At 42.9% G+C, this 20,752-nt stretch overlaps 1 protein-coding gene across 8 annotated transcripts in view; it reads left to right on the forward strand.

Moving 5' to 3' along the window:
• ANKRD17 (ankyrin repeat domain 17) overlaps positions 1 to 20,170 on the forward strand; it is a 212,247-nt gene extending 192,077 nt beyond the window's left edge. For all 8 annotated transcript variants that reach the window (XM_073600429.1, XM_073600457.1, XM_073600439.1 and 5 more), the window contains 4 exons: positions 6,120 to 6,368; positions 8,786 to 8,967; positions 12,576 to 12,737; positions 19,517 to 20,170. In XM_073600429.1, the coding sequence (XP_073456530.1) occupies positions 6,120 to 6,368; positions 8,786 to 8,967; positions 12,576 to 12,737; positions 19,517 to 19,576 (653 nt within the window). In that variant the 3' untranslated portion in view covers positions 19,577 to 20,170. The remainder of the gene's footprint in view (positions 1 to 6,119; positions 6,369 to 8,785; positions 8,968 to 12,575; positions 12,738 to 19,516) is intronic.
• The last annotated feature ends 582 nt before the right edge of the window (positions 20,171 to 20,752 follow it).

A 20,752-nucleotide genomic window follows, 5' to 3' on the forward strand; every position in this document is an offset into this window, starting at 1 on the left:
AAAAAGTATAATAAGCATGAGGGCTAGTATCATACTAGCACATGAAAAATATTGTAAATACTGAAAGAAAAGAATGTTCTCAGTGCAAAGGGCTAGTATCATACTAGCACATATGTGGTAACTCAGCAAATACTTATTGGTGACTCCAAGTAAATAAATGGTGAACAGTCCCACCACCTAGTAGTACAAAGTGCTCAAACAATGAGTCATTAGTTCCAAAAAGGCAAGTCCACAAGCCACAGGAAAGGGAAAAAAGTCTTTAGTGGGAACACCTCTGTGCTCGCAAGCAGCTCACCTTACTGCTGCAAGACAACAGCTTGTAATCCAATAACAAATCACCAGCAGGCAAGGGTCCCATCCAGTAGTTCAGGCGCTTCGGGTGGTGGGTGTGCAGGATGGTATATAAAAAACATAAGCAGACAGTATATAGTATAACTCCGTGGCGGCCAGAGTGGAAAAAGGGACAGGACACAGAAGGGGGATGCACTCACTTTTACAAAATGAGTGTGGGCGTCAATCCAAGGAACGCCGAGTTCGTAGAAATCAAAAGGGTGTCATCAAACCGTCCCCATTTCCTCAATGCTCGTCACAATGGGATGAATATATGTGGAGTGTTGGAAGAGAGTGCCCATAGCGTGATCCCGTATATAAATCAGTTAGGTTAAAAACGACATGGTACACTTACATTTAGCAGAAGGCTATAGTAAAAAACATCCACGAGCACCGAGCTTGTATCCCATCATCAGTCTGTGACAGTTCCCGTGCTCCAATCCTGACGCGTATCGTCACGTGACTTCATCAGAGGATAACACGGGGTGAAAAGTCTATGCTTTTATATGGTCTCTATGTAATGGGCGTCCGGCGGCCATTTTCTCGAAGCCCGCCACTACAAAAATGGACGCCCGGCGGCCATTTTCCCGAAGCCATCGGGCGGCCATTTTTGTAGTGGCGGACTTCGAGAAAATGGCCGCCAGACGCCCATTACATAGAGACCATATAAAAGCATAGACTTTTCACCCCGTGTTATCCTCTGATGAAGTCACGTGACGATACGCGTCAAGATTGGAGCACGGGAACTGTCACAGACTGACGATAGGATACGAGCTCGGTGCTCGTGGATGTTTTTTTACTAGAGCCTTCTGCTAAATGTAAGTGTACCATGTTGTTTTTAACCTAATAAACTGATTTATATACGGGATCACGCTATGTGCACTCGCTTCCAACACTCCACATATATTCATCCCATTGTGACGAGCATTGAGGAAATGGGGACGGTTTGAAGACACCCTTTTGAGGTATACGAACTCGGCGTTCGTTGGATTGAAGCCCACACTCATTTTGTAAAAGTGAGTGCATCCCCCTTCTGTGTCCTGTCCCTTTTTGCACTCTGGCCGCCACGGAGTTATACTATATACTGTCTGCTTATGTTTTTTTATATACCATCCTGCACACCCACCACCCAAATCGCCTGAACTACTGGATGGGACCCTTGCCTGCTGGTGATTTGTTATTGGATTACAAGCTGTTGTCTTGCAGCAGTAAGGTGAGCTGCTTGCAAACACAGGTGTCCCCACTGAAGACTTTTTTTTCCCTTTCCTGTGGCTTGTGGACTTGCCTTTTTGGAACTGACTCATTGTTTGAGCACTTTGTACTACAAGGTGGTGGGACTGTTCACCATTTATTTATTTACTTGGAGTCACTAATAAGAATTTGCTGAGTTATCACATATGTGCTAGTATTATACTAGCTCTTTTGCACTGGTTTTTTTTTTTTTTTTTCGTTTCAGTAATTACAATATTTTATATGTGCTAGTATGTTACTAGCCCACATGGACTTTTTTTGATTTATATGTTTGTTTTTATTTGGTTCAATATATATTTATATTTTTTTTTAAACCCACACTGTATTTGTCACTCATTTTATAGCTTTTTATGTTTTAGGCAATTTTGTTTCCTTAGTCTATTCAGATTTAGTGCCCATGAGACCGCACTTTATTACATTTCATTATACTGTTATATTTTGAATAATTTTTTCATTTTGTCTTTTTGGAACTGATGACTCATTGTTTGAGCACTTTGTACTACTAGGTGGTGGGATTGTTCACCATTTATTTATTTACTTGGAGTCACCAATAAGTATTTGCTAAGTTACCACATATGTGCTAGTATGATACTAGCCCTTTTGCACTGAGAACTTTCTTTTCTTTTGTATCAGTATTTACAATATTTTTCATGTGCTAGTATGATACTAGCCCTCATGCTTATTCTACTTTTTTAAATATTTTTTTTTTTTTTTTTCACTCACCTCTCTATACATTTGAGCTAGCCCCTTCCCCTTCCTCTTCCCCCCTTCCCCTTTTTATCACAGCGCAATCACCACTCACTTTATTTATACCACTTTTGTCTGTTTGGATCAGCCATTTAGGTGTTGCAGCAGTGCCCCTTAGCATAGGTATTTCTGACAGCGCAGGAGTTTCTTCATCATTTATCTATTTGGAAAGTATTCAGACCGCTTAAATTTTTCACTCTTTGTTATATTGCAGCCATTTGCTAGAATCATTTAAGTTCATTTCTTCCTCATTAATGTACATACAGCACCCCATATTGACAGAAAAACACAGAATTGTTGACATTTTTGCAGTTTTTAAAAAAAAGAAAAACTGAAATATCACATGGTCCTAAGTATTCAGACCCTTTGCTGTGACACTCATATATTTAACTCAGGTGCTGTCCATTTCTTCTGATCATCCTTGAGATGGTTCTACACCTTCATTTGAGTCCAGCTGTGTTTGATTATACTGATTGGACTTGATTAGGAAAGCCACACACCTGTCTATTTAAGACCTTACAGCTCACAGTGCATGTCAGAGCAAATGAGTATCATGAGGTCAAAGGAACTGCCTGAAGAGCTCAGACAGAATTGTGGCAAGGCACAGATCTGGCCAATGTTACAAAAAAAATTTGCTGCACTTAAGGTTCCTAAGAGCACAGTGGCCTCCATAATCCTTAAATGGAAGACGTTTGGGATGACCAGAACCCTTCCTAGAGCTGGCTGCCCGGCCAAACTGAGCCATCGGGGGAGAAGTGCCTTGGTGAGAGAGGTAAAGAAGAACCCAAAGATCACTGTGGCTGAGCTCCAGAGATGCAGTCGAGAGATGGGAGAAAGTTGTAGAAAGTCAATCATCACTGCAGCCCTCCACCAGTCGGGGCTTTATGGCAGATTGGTCTGACGGAAGCCTCTCCTCAGTGCAAGACACATGAAAGCCCGCATGGAGTTTGCTAAAAAAAAACACCTGAAGGACTCCAAGATGATGAGAAATAAGATTCTCTGGTCTGATGAGACCAAGATAGAACTTTTTGGCCTTAATTCTAAGCGTTATGTGTGGAGAAAACCAGGCACTGCTCATCACCTGTCCAATACAGTCCCAACAGTGAAGCATTGTGGTGGCAGCATCATGTTGTGGGGGTATTTTTCAGCTGCGGGGACAGGACAAGTGGTTGCAATTGAGAGAAAGATGAATTCAGCCAAGTACAGGGATATCCTGGACGAAAACCTTCTCCAGAGTGCTCAGGACCTCAGACTGGGCCGAAGGTTTACCTTCCAACAAGACAATGACCCTAAGCACACAGCTAAAATAATGGAGTGGCTTCACAACAACTCCGTGACTGTTCTTGAATGGCCCAGCCAGAGCCCTGACTTAAAGCCAATTGAGCATCTCTGGAGAGACCTAAAAATGGCTGTCCACCAACGTTTACCATCCAACCTGACAGAACTGGAGAGGATCTGCAAGGAGGAATGGCAGAGGATCCCCAAATCCAGGTGTGAAGAACTTGTTGCATCTTTCCCAAAAAGACTCTCGGCTGTATTAGATCAAAAGGGTGCTTCTACTAAATACTGAGCAAAGGGTCTGAATACTTAGGACCATGTAATATTATTATAGTTTTTTCTTTTTTTTGATAAATCTGCAAAAATGTCAACAATTCTGTGTTTTTCTGTCAATATGGGGTACTGTGTGTACATTAATGAGGAAAAATTGAACTTAAATTATTTTAGCAAATGGCTGCAATGTAACAGAGTGAAAAATTTAATGGGGTCTGAATACTTTCCATCCCCACTGTGTGTGTGTGTGTGTGTGTGTGTGTATATATATATATATATATATATATATATTAATTATGTATGTGTGTGTAGAGGTGCTTTGCCGGCGATATAGCCGCGCTGTCCTATTGATTTCAATGGGCAGGAGCGGTATACACTCCGCTCCTTCACCGTTCCGAAGATGCTGCTAGCAGGACTTTTTTTCCCGTCCTGCTAGCGCACCGCTCTAGTGTGAAAGCCCTCAGGGCTTTCACACTGGAGACAAAGCAGCAACACTTTCGGGTCAGTTTGCAGGCGCTATTATTAGCGCAATAGCACCTGCTAACCGCCTCAGTGTGAAAGGGCCCAAAGTCCTGTGAAACAAAGGTTCTGTTTACGCATCAGAGAAGCAAAAGTGTTATTCGCTTCATGTATTAAAAGCAATTGTAGGCACCTTTTTAGGCTTGCCACAAGTCTGGGTGTAGAGTTCAGTCAGTCCCTGCAGGATCCACAAGCATTTGTTAACCCAACAAAAAAGAAAATCCTGTCCCCTCAAAGAATGTTACACAGCATAGTGCTTGTGCTGTGTATTTGGCCCCCTGTAATGCCCCGTACACACGGTCGGATTTTCCAACGGAAAATGTGCGATCAGAGCGTGTTGGAAATTCCGCCCGTGTGTGGGCTCCATCGGACTTTTTCCATCGGATTTTCCGACACACAAAGTTTGAGAGCAGGCTATAACATTTTCTGACAAAATCCGTTGTCGGAATTTCCGATCGTGTGTACACAAATCCGACGCACAAAGTGCCACGCATGCTCAGAATAAATAGAGATGAAAGCTATTGGCTACTGCCCCATTTATAGTCCCGACGTACGTGTTTTACGTCACCGCGCTCAGAATGATCGGATTTTCCGACAACTTTGTGTGGCCGTGTGCATGCAAGACAAGTTTGACCCAACATCCGTCTGAAAAAATCCTAGGATTTTGTTGTCGGAATGTCCGATCAGTGTCCGACCGTGTGTACGGGGCATAACACCTAAAAAAAAAAAAAAAAAAAAAAAAAACCTGGCTGATCCTGCCTAGCTATGCCCCCCCCCCCCCTGTAAGCTGACCACATAATATCATGGCTGCTGAGCCCTGACACCGTGATCAGTTTATGCCCCTCCGTCATCCGCAGCCTTGCTCTGTCCTCTCTTCCTTCCCTCCCTGTCTGCTCGTGTAGGTACCCGCCCCCTCTGCTCTCATAATTTAATATAAAATACTCCCATCCCCTCTATAATATAACAATAAGTGCCCCTGTGTGATTTAAAAAAATTGGCTGATCTGTCCCTTTAACACAGCTGCTTCCAGCGATCACATGACTCGGCTCTCTCTCTTCTCCCTTCCCCTCCAGCTCTCTCTCTCCTCTCTTCCCCCTTCCCCTCCAGCTCGCTCTCTCCTCTCTTCCCCTCCTCCCCGGCTGACGTCAGTGGCAGTGATCCGCCCTGCCCACTGGAGCTGTCAGCCGGGCAGAGGAGAGAGACGAGTAGTTACCTGATCGCCGGGAGACGCTGTGATATGGGTACAGATCGACCTTTTTTAATATATAAAACAGGCGCAGGGGCACTTATTGTTATATCACAGTGGGGATGGGAGCGTTTTTTTGTAAAAGCGGATTAAAAACCACTTTAAATATTTTTCATTGAAACGACTTTGTCACATGATCATGGTGAAATGACCATAATCACTAACTGGGATTTTTTTTTGCTGTGTAGAGGGTAGATATCCACTAATATATATACCTGTTCCTTGCCTTTAAACCAACCTCTGCCACTAGTGACCATGTACAAATATTTTTGAGTAAAAAGTTTAGGAATAGGCTACATTGTTATGCTTTTTAATCCCTTGAATTCTCTCCAGTGCTAATTGTTATGCCTATGATTCTTGGTGTCTCCTGGTTTTTAAGAAAATTACGACATGCTTTTGGCTTTTGCATTTTTTTTTGGCTGTTGCTATTAAATTATATATTCTTTTTTTTTTTTTTTTTTTTTTTCCCCCCTAGATTCTACAGCCCAGGCTGTGTCTTCTGGTGTTCGAGCGCAGTCTCCTTCATCTTCAGGAGTTCCCATGGTGTCTGAGAAATCCAACTCGGTGTCTCATGACAGGAAAGTCCCAGTACCAATTGGAACAGAACGTTCTGCGCGTATACGGCAGACAGGGACATCTACACCTTCTGTAATTGGGAATAACCTGGCCACTTCTGTAGGACACAGTGGAATTTGGTCTTTTGAAGGAATGGGAGGCAGTCAAGGTAAATATGTACTTGATACACCTAACCTATGAATAACCTTGCCTTGCACTACTCCACAATGGTAATATTTTTTTTTTTTATAATTTAACCACTTGCCTACCAGGCACTTACACCCCCTTCCTGCCCAAGCCATTTTTCAGCTTTCAGCGCTGTCGCACTTTGACAATTGCGCGGTCATGCTATACTGTATCCAAACAAATTTTTTTTATAATTTTCTTCACACAAATAGTTTTCTTTTGGTGGTATTTAATCACTGGGTTTTTTTATTTTTTTAATGCTGGGTTTTTTATTTTTTACAAAAAAAAAGACCAAAAAGTGAAAAAAAAAAAGTTTTTTACTTTTTTCTGTCAGTAAATTTTGTAACTAAGTAATTTTTTGCCTTTGCTGATATGCACTAATGAGGCGGCACTGATAGGCTGAACTGGTGGGCATTGATGAGGCGGCACTTATGGGCACTGATGAGGAGGCACTACTGTCACACTTATGGACACTGATATGTCGCAATGTTGAGTGGCACAGATAGGTGGTACAGATGGGCATTGATCGATAGCATTGATAGGCGGCACTGATTGCCAGCACTGACTGGCATCGCTAATGGGCACTTGTGGGCAGAAGTGGGCACTGATTGCTGCCACTGGTGGGCACTATATGCTAGCAATGGCACTGTTTGTGACACTTTATTGTAATCAGGGCGCTGATGATTAGTTCCCTGATTACATCCCTAGATGTCCCCCTGTGAGAAGATGCCGCTGATAAGCTCTCCTCTCACTCTGTGTGAGGTGAAGAGAGCCGATTACCGGCATCTCCTTGTTTACATGTGACCGGCTGTGATTGGACGCAGCCCATCACATGGTTAAAGAGACGTGGCTCTTTACTCAGATTGGGGTCGCGCCGTGTCTTAGCAAAACGGCGCGGGCGCGCAAGAGCGGCCATTCTGGGACGCCGTGATACAACGGCGTCCCAGAACAAGAGCTGCACCACCCCGCCATCATTTGACGGGCGGGCAGCAAGCAGTTAAAGAGATTTATTTACTGGTAGAATGTTGGTATTGAGGCCTTTTTGGAGCTTTTTTTTTTACTGTATAGCATAACTGTAGTTCTGTTTACTGCACTGTAAACACTTAAGTGTTGTAAGAGCCCGACCAGACACCTTGGATCTGTTCTGAAATAGCTAATTGACAAATGTCTTAAAGGTTGGTCACCCCTGCTCCAAACACCTTCCTCACTGCAGGGCAGAACTTACCTATTGAAAGCTTTTCCACTTTTTTTTTTTTTTTTTTCCCCTAAATGCAGAAAAGCACTTTGCATACATTGCTTTGTGTATTTTGACCTCACTGAAAAACAGTACACAGTTATGTTAAAAAGGAAGTAAACCCTGATGGGTATTAATTCCTTTTTTGTTCCCTGCAAACTAAAAGCATAATGTGCTAGTATGCATCGCATACTAGCACATTATGTGACACCTGCAAACAAAGCCCACACTGTCTCCTCTGGAGGCAGAATCCATGTTTGCCTCTTCCTTCCGGGGCCGTGGACTCCGGCTCTGTGATTGGCCACAGTCGCGTGACTTCACTCCCATGCATGCGCGCAGGAGCCTCCAGTCACGGCACTCGCTAGTGAAGAAACTGCATGGAGGGCAGTTTCTTCTCGGCACAGTACAAAGTAAATATCTCCAAAATGGCACACGTTTAGGAGATATTTACTGTACCTATAGGTAAGCCTTATTATGGGCACAACTTGAAAATGGAGGTTTACAACCTCTTTAACATACGTTGTTTGGGACCATAAAATGTTAGAGACTTTTCCTGTAATACAAATATTGGGTTTTCTTCACAAATGTTAGATGGGGTTAGGTGTCTCTTACCCCTGCCAAGTCTTACCACTAAATTCAGCACTGTGCCCAGAACCTAACTGCTCAGTATTCCCACATTTGTCAAGGTTTGTGCCACGTTGCACAGGCCAAACAAATTGCATACACACCACATCATTAAATTACCTTTATTCCCCCAGCCAGATATTGTAGAGGGGTTTAGTGGAAACATAACCTAACGCTGCAGATTAAAGCACAATGAAAACCTGTGGCTTTGTATTAAAGTCAGCAGGTGGGATCAAACCTGCCTTTTTAGTCCATTTTTGGCCAATTTTTAGGCATTTTGTCAGAGCACCCGTAAAGAAAAATGAAGAACCCCCCCCCATGGTTGAAAAAGCCTGTTATAAGGTAGGTTAAATGGCTTGGTTTCCGATAGGTTTTATGTTAAGATTTGAGGAGAGACTGCTACTAAAGGTAGTTTTTAGTGTGTGTGTGTGTGTGTGTGTGTGTGTGTGTGTGTGTGTGTGTGTTTTTGCCTCTTCTGCTATGGAGTTACTTTAATTTTATAGAACTGTCTTACTTTTTTTTTTTTTTTTTTTTTTTTATAGATAAAGTGTCAGACTGGTGCCACACAGGCATGGGTAATCACATAATGCATAGGCCCATGTCTGATCCTGGAGTGTTTTCGCAGCATCAAGGAATTGAGAGAGATGCATCTGGCATTGTACCTGCTTCAGGAGCATTCCATCAACATATGCCTGCCGGCTACATGGACTTTCCTAAAGTTGGGGTAATATTTTTTTATCTACATTATAATTTTCTTTTTGTTTTGTAGTACCAAATTTATCTTTCTCATCCTTTGGGGGAGCATAGGAAATCTATAATATCTGGGTATAATTCCACCTACAGGAAGATTGGATACTGGCAAACAAAAAAAAGCCATAGGCCAGCCCAGGATAACCCCTCTTACTACCAGCATACCTGTTTTTTGTTAGGTTCCTAGGAGGACATTGCTGCTAGAGCTGGTCTCTGATTGCATCTGTCTGACTCAGCTGTTCCCAGCCTAGCTTTTAGAGTGCCTTGTCCAGGCCTGGACTTAATGTTGCAGGGATAGCCTGGAAGCGACCTTCAGCCACCAGGTTCCATGTAAGACAATTTGTAGATCACGTTCTGGGCTACACATCGGGAGCTACATTATCTACTTGGGTCGCTGTGTCCTTTTAAAGCTCCGGCTTCCTGACGGTTGCCACTACAGAAGGGGTTAACACTGAGGGATTGAGCACGGACATGCATTAAAATAAAAAGCCTTATGTGTGCAGCAGCCCCCAATACTTACCTGAGCCCCATCTCTGTCCAGCAATGTCCACAAGTGTCTCGGTCGTCCAAGATTGGCTGAGACACAGCATCAATGCCATTGGCTCCCTCTACTGTCAATCAGCCAATTGGTAGAGGGGCTGGCCGGGGCTCGGTGTCTGAATGGACACAGAGAGCTGTGACTCGGCTCAGGTGCCCCCATAGCAAGCTGCTTGTTGTGGGGGCACTCAACAGGAGGGAGGGGCCAGGAGCACAGAAGAGGGACCTGAGAAGAGGAGGATCCAGGCTGCCCTGTGTAAGTATAACAGGTTTGGTATTTTTAGAGATAAAAAACAAGACTTTACAATCACTTTAATGCATTAAGGTGAAAAACCTTAGGACTTTACAAACACTTTGAGACATCTCTGCTGTGGCAGCGGATTCTTTACTGATGGTGTGGAGCAGATGGCTGGAGCTTTACGCATCAGCTGTAATAGCCTGCCGGAAGCATCCCAGCTTGTCTCCTGTATTGGTATTTTGTCAGGACATATGTTCAGTGCACTCTGGTTTAAAGGCTGGACTGTGAGCCCTGTATCCATAGAGCACCTTTCCCACATGGTCTTCAAGGAATGCCATCTCTTGACCATTGATATTTTTAAGGATGTCACTGGAAACAAGAGCACTTGCCTTCCTCAGCATAAAAAGCCTAGGGAAAAGGGGTGCCAAGTCTCCTCCTTCGTTTGTTTACTCCTGGAGTATGCACATCGAAGCCTCCTTTGTTCTCCGGCCACTTGCAAAGTCTGGGGAAGGAAACATGCTAAACCCTCTGCATTAAACAACATGAAGGTGCACCCCCACTTTCAGAAGTTGGGGTTGTTGCTTCATCTTGTGGATCCCTGAGTAGTTTGCCCTTCAGGCGCCGAGGTGCAGTGTGATATTCCTGGGATACAAATTGAACCTTTTGACAACGCCGAAGAGTAGCCTCTTTGGAGTTTGTTCAAACTTGGTGATTGTTCTCTTCGGCAAAGGGAACCTTTGCATATTTTTCTGCTTGTAAGTCCAAAAATTTTGCATGGTATCCACTAAAGCTAACATTTCTGCTCTGGCTTCTGTGGTCGACTAGGTCATGTGCCTTCAGGTCCTTCTCTATTCATAACTTTTTCTTCTCAGTCTTGCCCCTGTACTCCCACAGGGTCTACAAGATGTTGGTCCCAGGGTATACTCTGATGCTATCTTATTGCATGCCCATTGTGGGATACACAGGTAACACCCTGTGGAGAAAGCAGTAAGCTTTTGGCTCTGTTGGACTTGTCTCTAATTTTCTGGAAGTCTCAAGGATTCAATTGGATCCTGAATGTTCGGAAATCGATGCTGGAATCCTTTAATCCCCTTGCCTGTCCTTTAGTCCAGGAGTTGTCTGCTCTCTCAGCGGTTGCATGAAAGTTTGGGGTCTGTCATTGGTACTCTTTGATGCTCTAGCATAGGCAGGATATTCTAACAAGGTCTGTCATGGGGCTTTGGTTCTGAGGGGTCTTCCTTTCTTGTAAATACCCTATTTATCGGCATAGAACGCGCACTTTTTTCCCCTTAAAATCAGGGGAAAATTGTGGGTGCGTGTTGTACGCCGATTGTGAGCGGAGGATCGAGCCACCGAGATGCATAGCAGAGTGTGCTCGGCTCACAGTCACGCCCAGTCCCGCCCTATGATGGACATATCACAGGGACTGGGCGTGACTGTGAGCGGAGCCATGCCGAGTACACTCGGCTCCGCTCGGGACTGCGAGAGGACCCGGCGCCATTTTTAAACTGGAAGAATGCACTGATAAGGCTACACTGACAAGGCTGCAAATGACAATGAGAAGGCTGCATTGATGGGCATTTAAATGTAAGTTTTTTTTCCCTAAAATTCCCTCCTAAACTTGGGGTGCGTGTTATACGCCGATAAATACGGTAGGGCTCAGCTCTCAGAACTATTAAGCAAAATGAAGGGTTTACATTCTATCCAAATATGGCAAGGAAGCCTTCAGACTTAAAACCTTCTTCCCATGTACCTTCTGGTAATTGCCCTTTGTGATGCTGGGATCAAAGTTTGGTTCTCTCTGCCTTTTCAGTAACCTCTGTTTTGGATTTTTTTTGGAGGTAATTATTTTCATCTCAAAGGGTTCTTTCCTAGTAGTCATTGCCTCTGTGAGGTGAGGGTGTGATTTCAGTCTTTTAATGCCTAGAACTCCTTTTCCTTTTGGGCCTGTAAATTGAATGTGTATGTTAACGCCTAGACCTAGAGAAGTTTTTAACCTTAACCAGGCCATCGTGCTTTGGACCCTCTGACGCTAGTTCTCTGCAAGGAGCTTCTTTTCTTTTGACCAAGGTGAATGCCACATGTCATGTGTTTCTTATCTTTCACCTACGGACTTTTTGGTCTTCCTGGATGGACACTGTATGGCGAGTCCTCCTTCCACCTTTCTAGGTGGTTCCAAGTTTGGTCTTAAGATTGGTTTGGTCATCCTCTTGTCAAGACCACAGTTCATTGTAGACATGTAGACATTTTTTAAGCTATGCGAGTTTCTCAAGAATTTTTCAGCATCAAGCATATGTTCCCCAGTACAGGGCCGCAAAGCAGTCTTCTGTTTTCACACTGTTTTCTTTTTCCACCAGGTGGAGGTTTTGGCTTAATCTCATGCAAGTTTTGAGCATAGGGTTCTTCAGGTGGCTCTTGAGTTGTAGGCAGTCTCCAGTTCTCTGTTACATTGGGCCTATTGATGATTGTTTGCAGTGTTGGCCACCTTTCAGTTGGACTGCTTTTGGACGTTGAATTCCTGTGTCCCTCAATGGACAAGAAAATAGGATTTTTTTTTTAATCCTTTTCTTGGGAGTCCATTGAGGGACGTGGGTACCTCCTTTCTGTATTTATGGTCATGCTCAATATTGCTTTGCCACAAGACTGAGGCATGCTGTTAAGTGGGGTTATTGTTGGCTGGCCTGCAGTGTTTGGCAGTGTCCAATCCTTCTGTAGGTAGAAGTAAATTTTGAAGGTGACATCCTGTGTCTCTGAATGCACTCTAAGAAAAGGAATTTATATAATTTTGTTTTCTTTTTTTGTTACAGGGTATGCCGTTCTCAATGTATGGAAATGCAATGATTCCTCCTGTAGGTCCAATGCCAGATGGTACTGGGGGAACGATATACAATGGACCTCATGCTGCTGATCCATCTTGGAATTCACTTATAAAAATGGTTTCAAACTCAACAGAGAATGGCCCTCAAACAGTAAGTTTTCTATGGTTAAAATTTATAATAGGATGTATTTTCTGTGTAAGTACTGAAAAAACAAAACTGGGTTAGCGCTATTCATTGGCGTTAGGGATGCGTTTTACCATGCTTTTTTCAATGCATTCATTTTATGACTTGTGTACAGGAATAAAACCATGGCACAAACTCAGTTTTATCAACTTACTAGCCAAGAAAGTGTGGTTTCAGCTGCAGGTTCCAATGTGCACATTTTTTATTCATTTATTTCTGCGATATTGTCTATTTTACTGTTCAGTTACCTACAGTAATAGAATGCTTTTTAAAAATTTTCTGCTTCCTGGCTGGCAGTTTTGCCTCAAAATGGCATAACTCTGTTCAGTTGATGCTCTTTTTCTATCATACAGCGTCATAGAAGCATCTTTCTGCTTCCTACTTGCAAAGCATCATGTGGAACTTCAATCTGTTTTTGCTGCCTGCCTACAGTGAGCTCTGGTCACCTCTATCCATTCATCCCTTACCCGTTCCCAGCTTTGTGGGTTTCATTAGTACCTTTTGCCTCACCTCTTGCATTGCTTTACCACCGCGCAGTCCCTCCCATGTCTTATTTTAGACTTAAGGGAGACAGTCCCACTGTACTGGATGCCTCTATCTCGCACTCTACTAACGGCTCTAGTGCTTGCAATGTACCTGAGGTATCGAGGTTGGCAACCTGGCATCTTGTTGCGGCTTGTGCCTAGAACCTATTCTATCATCTGCGTCCTCGTTAGCGCAGTCAGGTGTAGCCAGATCCTCTGACCTTTCAGCTGAGATTTTTACTACAGTCTTGCAAGACTTGATGGCCCAAACCAGCCAGTTATGTGTGGATGACCGTAAAGTCTTCTCCCCCCTTTATCTTCTTTAGATTAGCAGATCTCAGTCGAGCCCTCTCTGGTCTTCTGAACCAGTGGATCATTGCCCCAGGATATTACTCAAACCTGTCCTCTGTTCCCAAACCCAAATGGGGCATCTGCCCCATCTCATATCCCAAGGCTCTGAATGTCTTCATTTTTAAGCACATTCATGTCTCATGGAATCCACTCTGTCTGTCTTCACTTCCCTTCACCAGAGAGAATTTCTGGCTTATGTGAACATCAAGAAAAATGTATCATTCAAGCTTATAGTCTGAAGAGTAAGGTTCCTCCCTTTCCGGTTAGAGCGCAAACCACTGTATATGTTAGAATCTTGATGCTAAAAAGCCCAAGAAGCACTGTTTTCAGATTTGCAATGTTGCAACTTTGGGCTTTTTTTCACGTTTAGGTTCTATGAGGTAGATGTTCAAGCCTCCTCCGATTCCAGTTTTGTGCATAAAGTTCTAAAGTTTTTGACCTGTTTAACCACTTGCCGCTAAATAATTTGATGTTTAATGGCGGCGTTAAAGTGGAGGTCAACCCTGAAAAAAAAAATTGCACAAAAAAATAGAGGGAAAAAAAAATTTTTTTTTTTTACTTGCGTGAAATGGCTGTTGCTAGACAGTCTTCCTAATCTGCCTCTTCCTACACTGCGGTAGTCTTCTGCTCCCCGCGTTGTCTTCTGGGGAATGGGGCGCGGTGTGTTATGGGAACTTTATGTGTCCCATTCACAAAGCGCAGCGCCACTCGCGCGTGCACAGTAGGAAACTGGCAGTGAAGCCGCAAGGCTCCACTGCCTGTTTCCCTTACTTAGGATGGCGGTGCCGGGACCCGAGGGACGGGTTGGCCTCGGGCGGCCGACATCGCGGGCACCCAGGACAGGTAAGTCTACTTATTTAAAGTCAGCAGCTACAGTGTTTGTAGCTGCTGACTTAAAAAAAAAAATTAGCTGGCCGGAATTCTGCTTTAAGCTGCGGCTAGATGCTATAACCTCGGTATTAATTTTGCCCTTGAGCATTGCACTTTCTGCTAAAAGTGTTTGGAGTGGTGGATTTGTTGCTGGATCATTTTTAGAAGCGGCGGGAGGGTTAAAGACAACAGATCTCTCTATAAAGAGGACCTGTCATGCTCTATTATCGCAAGGGATGTTTACATTTGTTGCAATAGCAATAAAAGTGTAAAAATAAAATAGATTAATAAAAAAAGTGGGAAACACCCACCAATGTGAACGGTGTTCTCGCCACACATGTAAGGTATCGCCGCGAAAGTCAGCGTAGGCCATAATTCTAGCACTAGACCTCTAACTCTAAACTGGTAATCTGTAGACATTTTTTAAGCGTCACCTGGGAAGATTTTTAAGTACCGTAGTTTGGTACGTGCAATTTTAAGGCTCTGTTCACAGCAGGGTCTGGTGCGTGCTGGTTCAGTTTCAGGTCCAATTTCAGCCTGAATTTTGGGCTGAATTCAGTCCTGAAACGAACCAAGACGCACAGTGGTTTTCTGCAAAACGCACCGGACCCGCTGCGGGGATATTTGAACCGGCTCCATAGAGAGCCAGTCAAAGTCTCCTGCTATTGCAGATTGGATGCAGGGATCCCGCATCCAATTCTTAATGGTGTGAACCCAGCCTTAAGCATGACATGTTGGGTATGTATTTACTTGGCATAACATCCTATTTCGTATTTTACAAAAAAAATTGGGGTATATATTGCTGTCGAAAAAACGCTGCGCAAAAACTGTGACATAAAAAATTGCAGTGACCGCCATTTTATTCGCTAGTGCCTCTGCTTAAAAAAAAAAAAAAAAAAAAATATGTTTGGGGGTTCTAAGTAATTTTCTAGCAAAAAGTGGCTATTATGTGGGTCTGTTGGCCTGCGGAAAGGATAAGGTAAGACCGAGTTTTGCTTTGATTGTGACTTGTTTTAGGTGTTGTGTGTTATCACCCTCCTTTAAATGTCTCCACTACCTTGGAGGAACATCTGTCATCACCTGGGTTATAGCAACTCCTTTCCTCGGCCCCCAAATATCCTCTCATTCAGAATTAATTTTGAGTACCCTACAAGGGATCCCCTCACTGTGGAAACAAAGTGCAGAGGAGCTGAGAAAAAAGGGTCCTAAAAACATTCAGACTATAGATGGCATTACAGAAAACCCAGCAAAATACTCCGGGTGACAGCAGTTACCCTGCACTTGAGCAAGGTCCCATATTAACACAACTCCCTTCCTCCAATTCTAGGTCCATCGCACAACACGTGGTCTAGCTAACTAAGGCAGATTTTAATGCAATTGTGTCTGATTTCTTTAAGAAACTCTGTCCTTCTGAAGCTTTCGGTGTTCAGGGCCCAAAAGCAATCTTCCACCACCTGAATCTTTTAACCACTTGCCGACCATCCACCCCAGTTTTACTGAGACAGAATGGCGTGGTTGGGTGAAACTACGTTGCCTTACGTCGTTTCGCCTTTTGGCCACTAGGGGCGCACCCGCAATGAGTGCCCGGCAGGCGCGATAACCAGGATCTGTGTGCGTGTAAACACAGATCCTGGTTCTTTCAGGGGAGAGGAGAGATGGTGTTCATACTATGTATGAACACCATCTCTCTCCTCCTAGACAGTCCCATCCCCCCACAGTTGAAAACACACATAGGGAACAGTTAACCCCTTGATCGCCCCCTAGTGTTAACTCCTTCCCTGCCAGTGACATTTACACAGTAATCCGTGCATTTTTATAGCACTGATCAGCTGTATAATTGTCAAGGGTTTCAAAAATGTGTCAAGTGTCCGCCATAATGTCGCAGTCCTGACAAAAATCGCAGATCGATGGCATTACTAGCAAGTAATATAAAATAATGCCATAAATCTATCCCCTATTTTGTAGACGCTATAACTTTTGCGCAAACCAATTAATATACGCTTATTGCGAATTATTTTTGGTTTAAAAAAAAAAAATGTAGAAGATTACATATTAGCCTAAACTGAGGGAAAATTAAATTTTTTTGATAAAAAAAAAAGTGGCATATTTATTATAGCAAAAATTTAAGATATTGTGGGTTTTTTTTTTTTCAAAATTGTCGCTCCTTCTTTTGTTTATAGTCAAAATACCACCAAAAGAAAGCTCTATTTGTGGGGGGAAAAAACAATATCAATTTTGTTTGGGTACAGCGTCGCACGAACGCACAATTGTCAGTTAAAGCGAGGCTGTGCAAAAAATGGCCTGGTCATTGAGCAGCCAAATCTTCCGGGGCTGAAGCGGTTAAAGCATAACCCTGATCCTCCTAATCTTTATAAGGAAGCTATTGAGGAGAGTGAGGTAAACACGAGGATCCTGCAGACAAATTTTCACTTTCTGCATTTTGAGATGCAAGTTTAGGGACTTGTGCCATATGCTTTCTCCCCTGAACCTTACTGTGTACTAGCCTTTGTCTAACAGTAGTGGAATCTCCTTAGCCAAACAAGTTCCTATGGGCACTAAACAGCTGACGAAAAACTAAAAAGACTTTGCACACGCACGTTAACTGTGCTCTGCATTAGGATTGGCCAAGTCGAGCTTTATTTCAGGCACCCAACAAGCGGCCTACTTAACAAAAACTGAATTTTCTGCATCTGTCACAATTCCTTGGAAAGATTGTGACATTAATACAACTACCTTTTGTCCAAGGCTCAAAAACACCCCAGCACTTCTACTTGTTGTTCTCAATCTGATTCTGTGCCAGTCCTAGTGGGAACAGAATCAGAAGGGAATTAAGAGATTGAGGCAATGTTGGGAGAAGCTGCAAAAGATTTGTTAACATTGATTAGCACTCAGCTGATCCAGGAATATGGCTGGGTGATCAATTTCAACAAATCTGCTTTTTAACCTATGCCTGGAGTACTTGGGTCTAATCCTGGATACCTCCCCAAGCAAAATTCTTTCTTTCAAAAAAACTTCCTCTTATGCCGTGTACACACGGGCGGACTTTTCGGCATCAGAGGTCCGACGGACTTTCGAACGAACGGACTTGCCTACACACGATCACACCAAAGTCCGATGGATTCGTACGTGATGACGTACGACCGGACTAAAATGAGGAAGTCATTTTATTGGCCAGTAGCTGCCCTAGCGTCTGTTTTCGTCTGTCGGACTAGCATAGAGACGAGTGGATTTTTCGACCGGACTCGAGTCCGTCGGAAAGATTTTAAACATGATTCAAATCTAAAGTCCGTCTGATTTGCGCCCGATGAAGCCCACACACGGTCGGATTGTCCGACGGATTTGTCCCGTCGGACCAGTCTGGTCGAAAAGTCCGCCCGTGTGTACACGGCATTAGGAGCTCATGCTCGACAACTGAAATTCAAGAGATGCAATGATCATTTTGGGGTCCAATGGTTGCCTCCTTGGAAGCAGTACCTTTTTTGCCTAACCCACTCAAGAACACTCCAACTATACATTGACTCAAAAAGCATTTTTTTCCCCTTGGACTTACCCATGCTCCTATCCAGCCAAACAAGAATTTCCTTGTCCTAGTGGATCACCACTTCAGTTCTAACAGTGGGAAAATCTTTCCTTCCCTACAATTTCAGAGTTCTTACAACAGACGAAAGTGTCTGTATAGAAGTCTTCCAATCTTTAAAAATTCAGGGAACATGGCCAAGATGGGAAACCAAACTCCGCATCAACATCTTAGATCTCAGAGTAGTCAGGTTGTCTTTCCAGCACTGGACACCCAAAATGGGTGCAGTCGGACAATGTCACCACATGTCTTGAATAGAATCTAACTTGGTGCCCTCTGGTAGCCTATAGGCTTTATCCATCTTTTTTTCAAAGGCCTTTGGCTTTGTACTCCCTTGTTAAAATCTTTTATTCAGGATGTTGCTAATGTCAGGACCCCTTTTCAGCACCATGTACTTCCCTAGGACCTTACTTTCGTTATCTTTGCCCTGCCGAAACAGCCTTTTTAACCTATCTGGGATATTCACCTATAGATTCTTCCAGCAATGTAGAATCTTTGGTCGCCATATCCATTATACTCCTCTGAGCTGGCAGCCCTTTTCTGTAAAGCGTATTTCCTTAAACTTTGCAACAACGTTGTATTGTGGCCAAGACCACCCTCTCGTGAGTAAGGCTTGAGGACTTGGGGATCCAAGGCTTGTGACAACAGGAGGTACTTGGCCATAGTTGTGAAGTTTATGTTTTGGGTAGAGAAGGAAGACCCCTTTGGCTGAGTAGTGGTAGATAAAGGAAGAAATGGCTGTACATCGATTGAATTCCAAAATGTTGTTTGATCACAAAGATGACATCAAAGGACACCAACACACAGGTCTTGTAGACGCGTTTCACACAGTACAGTTGTGCTTAATCCTTACCATAGTGTGTTGGTGTCCTTTGATGTCATCTTGGTGATTAATAAACATCATTTTGCATTTCAATTGATGTGCAGCCACTTCTTCCTTTATTTACTTACCCAGGGAGGTGGGCCATGGCAAGCACTTGGTTGGACACTCCTATCGGGCACTAATTTTTCCACCTGGAGCGGTGAGTCTTTCATTTCTTGGCTGAGTAGTGATAGTTGGCCATAGAAGTGTGCCAGCCTTTTTCTTGTGCGGTAGGAGCACCTTTCTCCTAGTAACTTCCTTGATAAATTTATCAAAGGATTCCTCAAATGGTCATTTACCTTCGAAGGGCATGCTTATAAGATGCTGCAAATAACACATGGTCTATGAATACAAGTCCTGTATTGTACTCCAAGATGAGAAATTTAAAGGCAAGTCAAAATTCCTACAGTCTTCTTCTACCTGCCTGCAAGCAATTTTTTTAAGAGTATTTAGTTTCACTTTACTTTGGTAACTAACCTCTCCGTATGATGATATGAAATTGTACTACATGTTTGCAACTCTGTTCAAAGCTTTTTCATAAAATTGTCTCTTTTCTTTCCAGGTATGGACTGGAACCTGGACTCCCCACATGAACAGTGTACACATGAACCAGATGGGTTGATTTTAGATGGTGTCGCCAGCATGGAAAATCCTTCAGCGAGTAGGAAATTCAAACACAGATACCTTCATCCCACAGAGGCAAAAAGATGACATACTACCAGATCATTCTACTGATGTGCTTGACTGAAGTGTGTAGGCTTTTTGCAGAAGAATTTACTAACTGACCTTTTTCTGTGACCGTTGTGACAGCCCAGTTCTCATCACCATGAATCTCTCACTATAGTTAGCCTTCTCCCACCTTTATTTTATTTTCCTTTTTTCTTTTACCTTTTTTGCTTTTTCTTTTCTCCCTTTTCTTTTGTTTATGAACATAACTTTATTTTTTGTTTCCTTGAAGCTGTTTGGCTGGTTGGTTTTAGTACTGTAAACTGCTTCTGAGCAAACAGACAAATTAGCAAAATTACATAACTGATTCTGAAGTTTTAGAATGGCAAATAAATGTACAATTGTTTACATAACAGAAATGGCTAAGCAGAGAATTCAATATGTCAGTATAGAGGCTCTACATTATGTAGACTTAAATTAATGTGAGATGTACCTTCATATTCAGAAATCTGGATGTTTCCTTCATACATTAAACTATTAATAAGCATAACTTTTATGTGTTTAGTGTTTTCTTTTTATTTAAAGCGTTTCTGATTATTTACTTTGCCATAGCACAAAAAAAGAGTGACAATGTGTGCTTCTCGGTACACTGGAATCATATAAAAACATTGTAATTGTGAATCAGAACACTACAGTCTAGTGAAAGCACATACTGCGGCTGATTTGCTAAAGGAGTTGAGAATTTTCACACGAAGTGTGAATATTCACTTAAGCCATCCAATCCTTGTTTGCTTTGAATACGTGTAGATGCTTTTTTTTTTTTCCTTCTTCGATATTTGGATAATTGAAGTGCATATTTACACGTCGTTTTTTGTTGGGTTTTTTTTTGTTTTGATCATTCTGCACTCTTAAGCCCAATATAATCTTGGAATTCAGCAGTTAGCAACAAGCACCTAGCAATAATTATGGTATGAGTGCAAGAGAGCTGCAGTAGTTAATTGGTACCTCATACAGAGCACCCCATAATATACCTAAATTCTAGGAACTACAACACAAGATACTGTTACTGATAAGCTAGTTCCAGCAACATTTGAGGGGTGTTCTAGGCAGATCAGCAATAAATCTCAATATC

This window comes from Aquarana catesbeiana, linkage group LG01 (genome assembly GCF_042186555.1).
Source record: "Aquarana catesbeiana isolate 2022-GZ linkage group LG01, ASM4218655v1, whole genome shotgun sequence".
Taxonomy (NCBI): domain Eukaryota; kingdom Metazoa; phylum Chordata; class Amphibia; order Anura; family Ranidae; genus Aquarana; species Aquarana catesbeiana.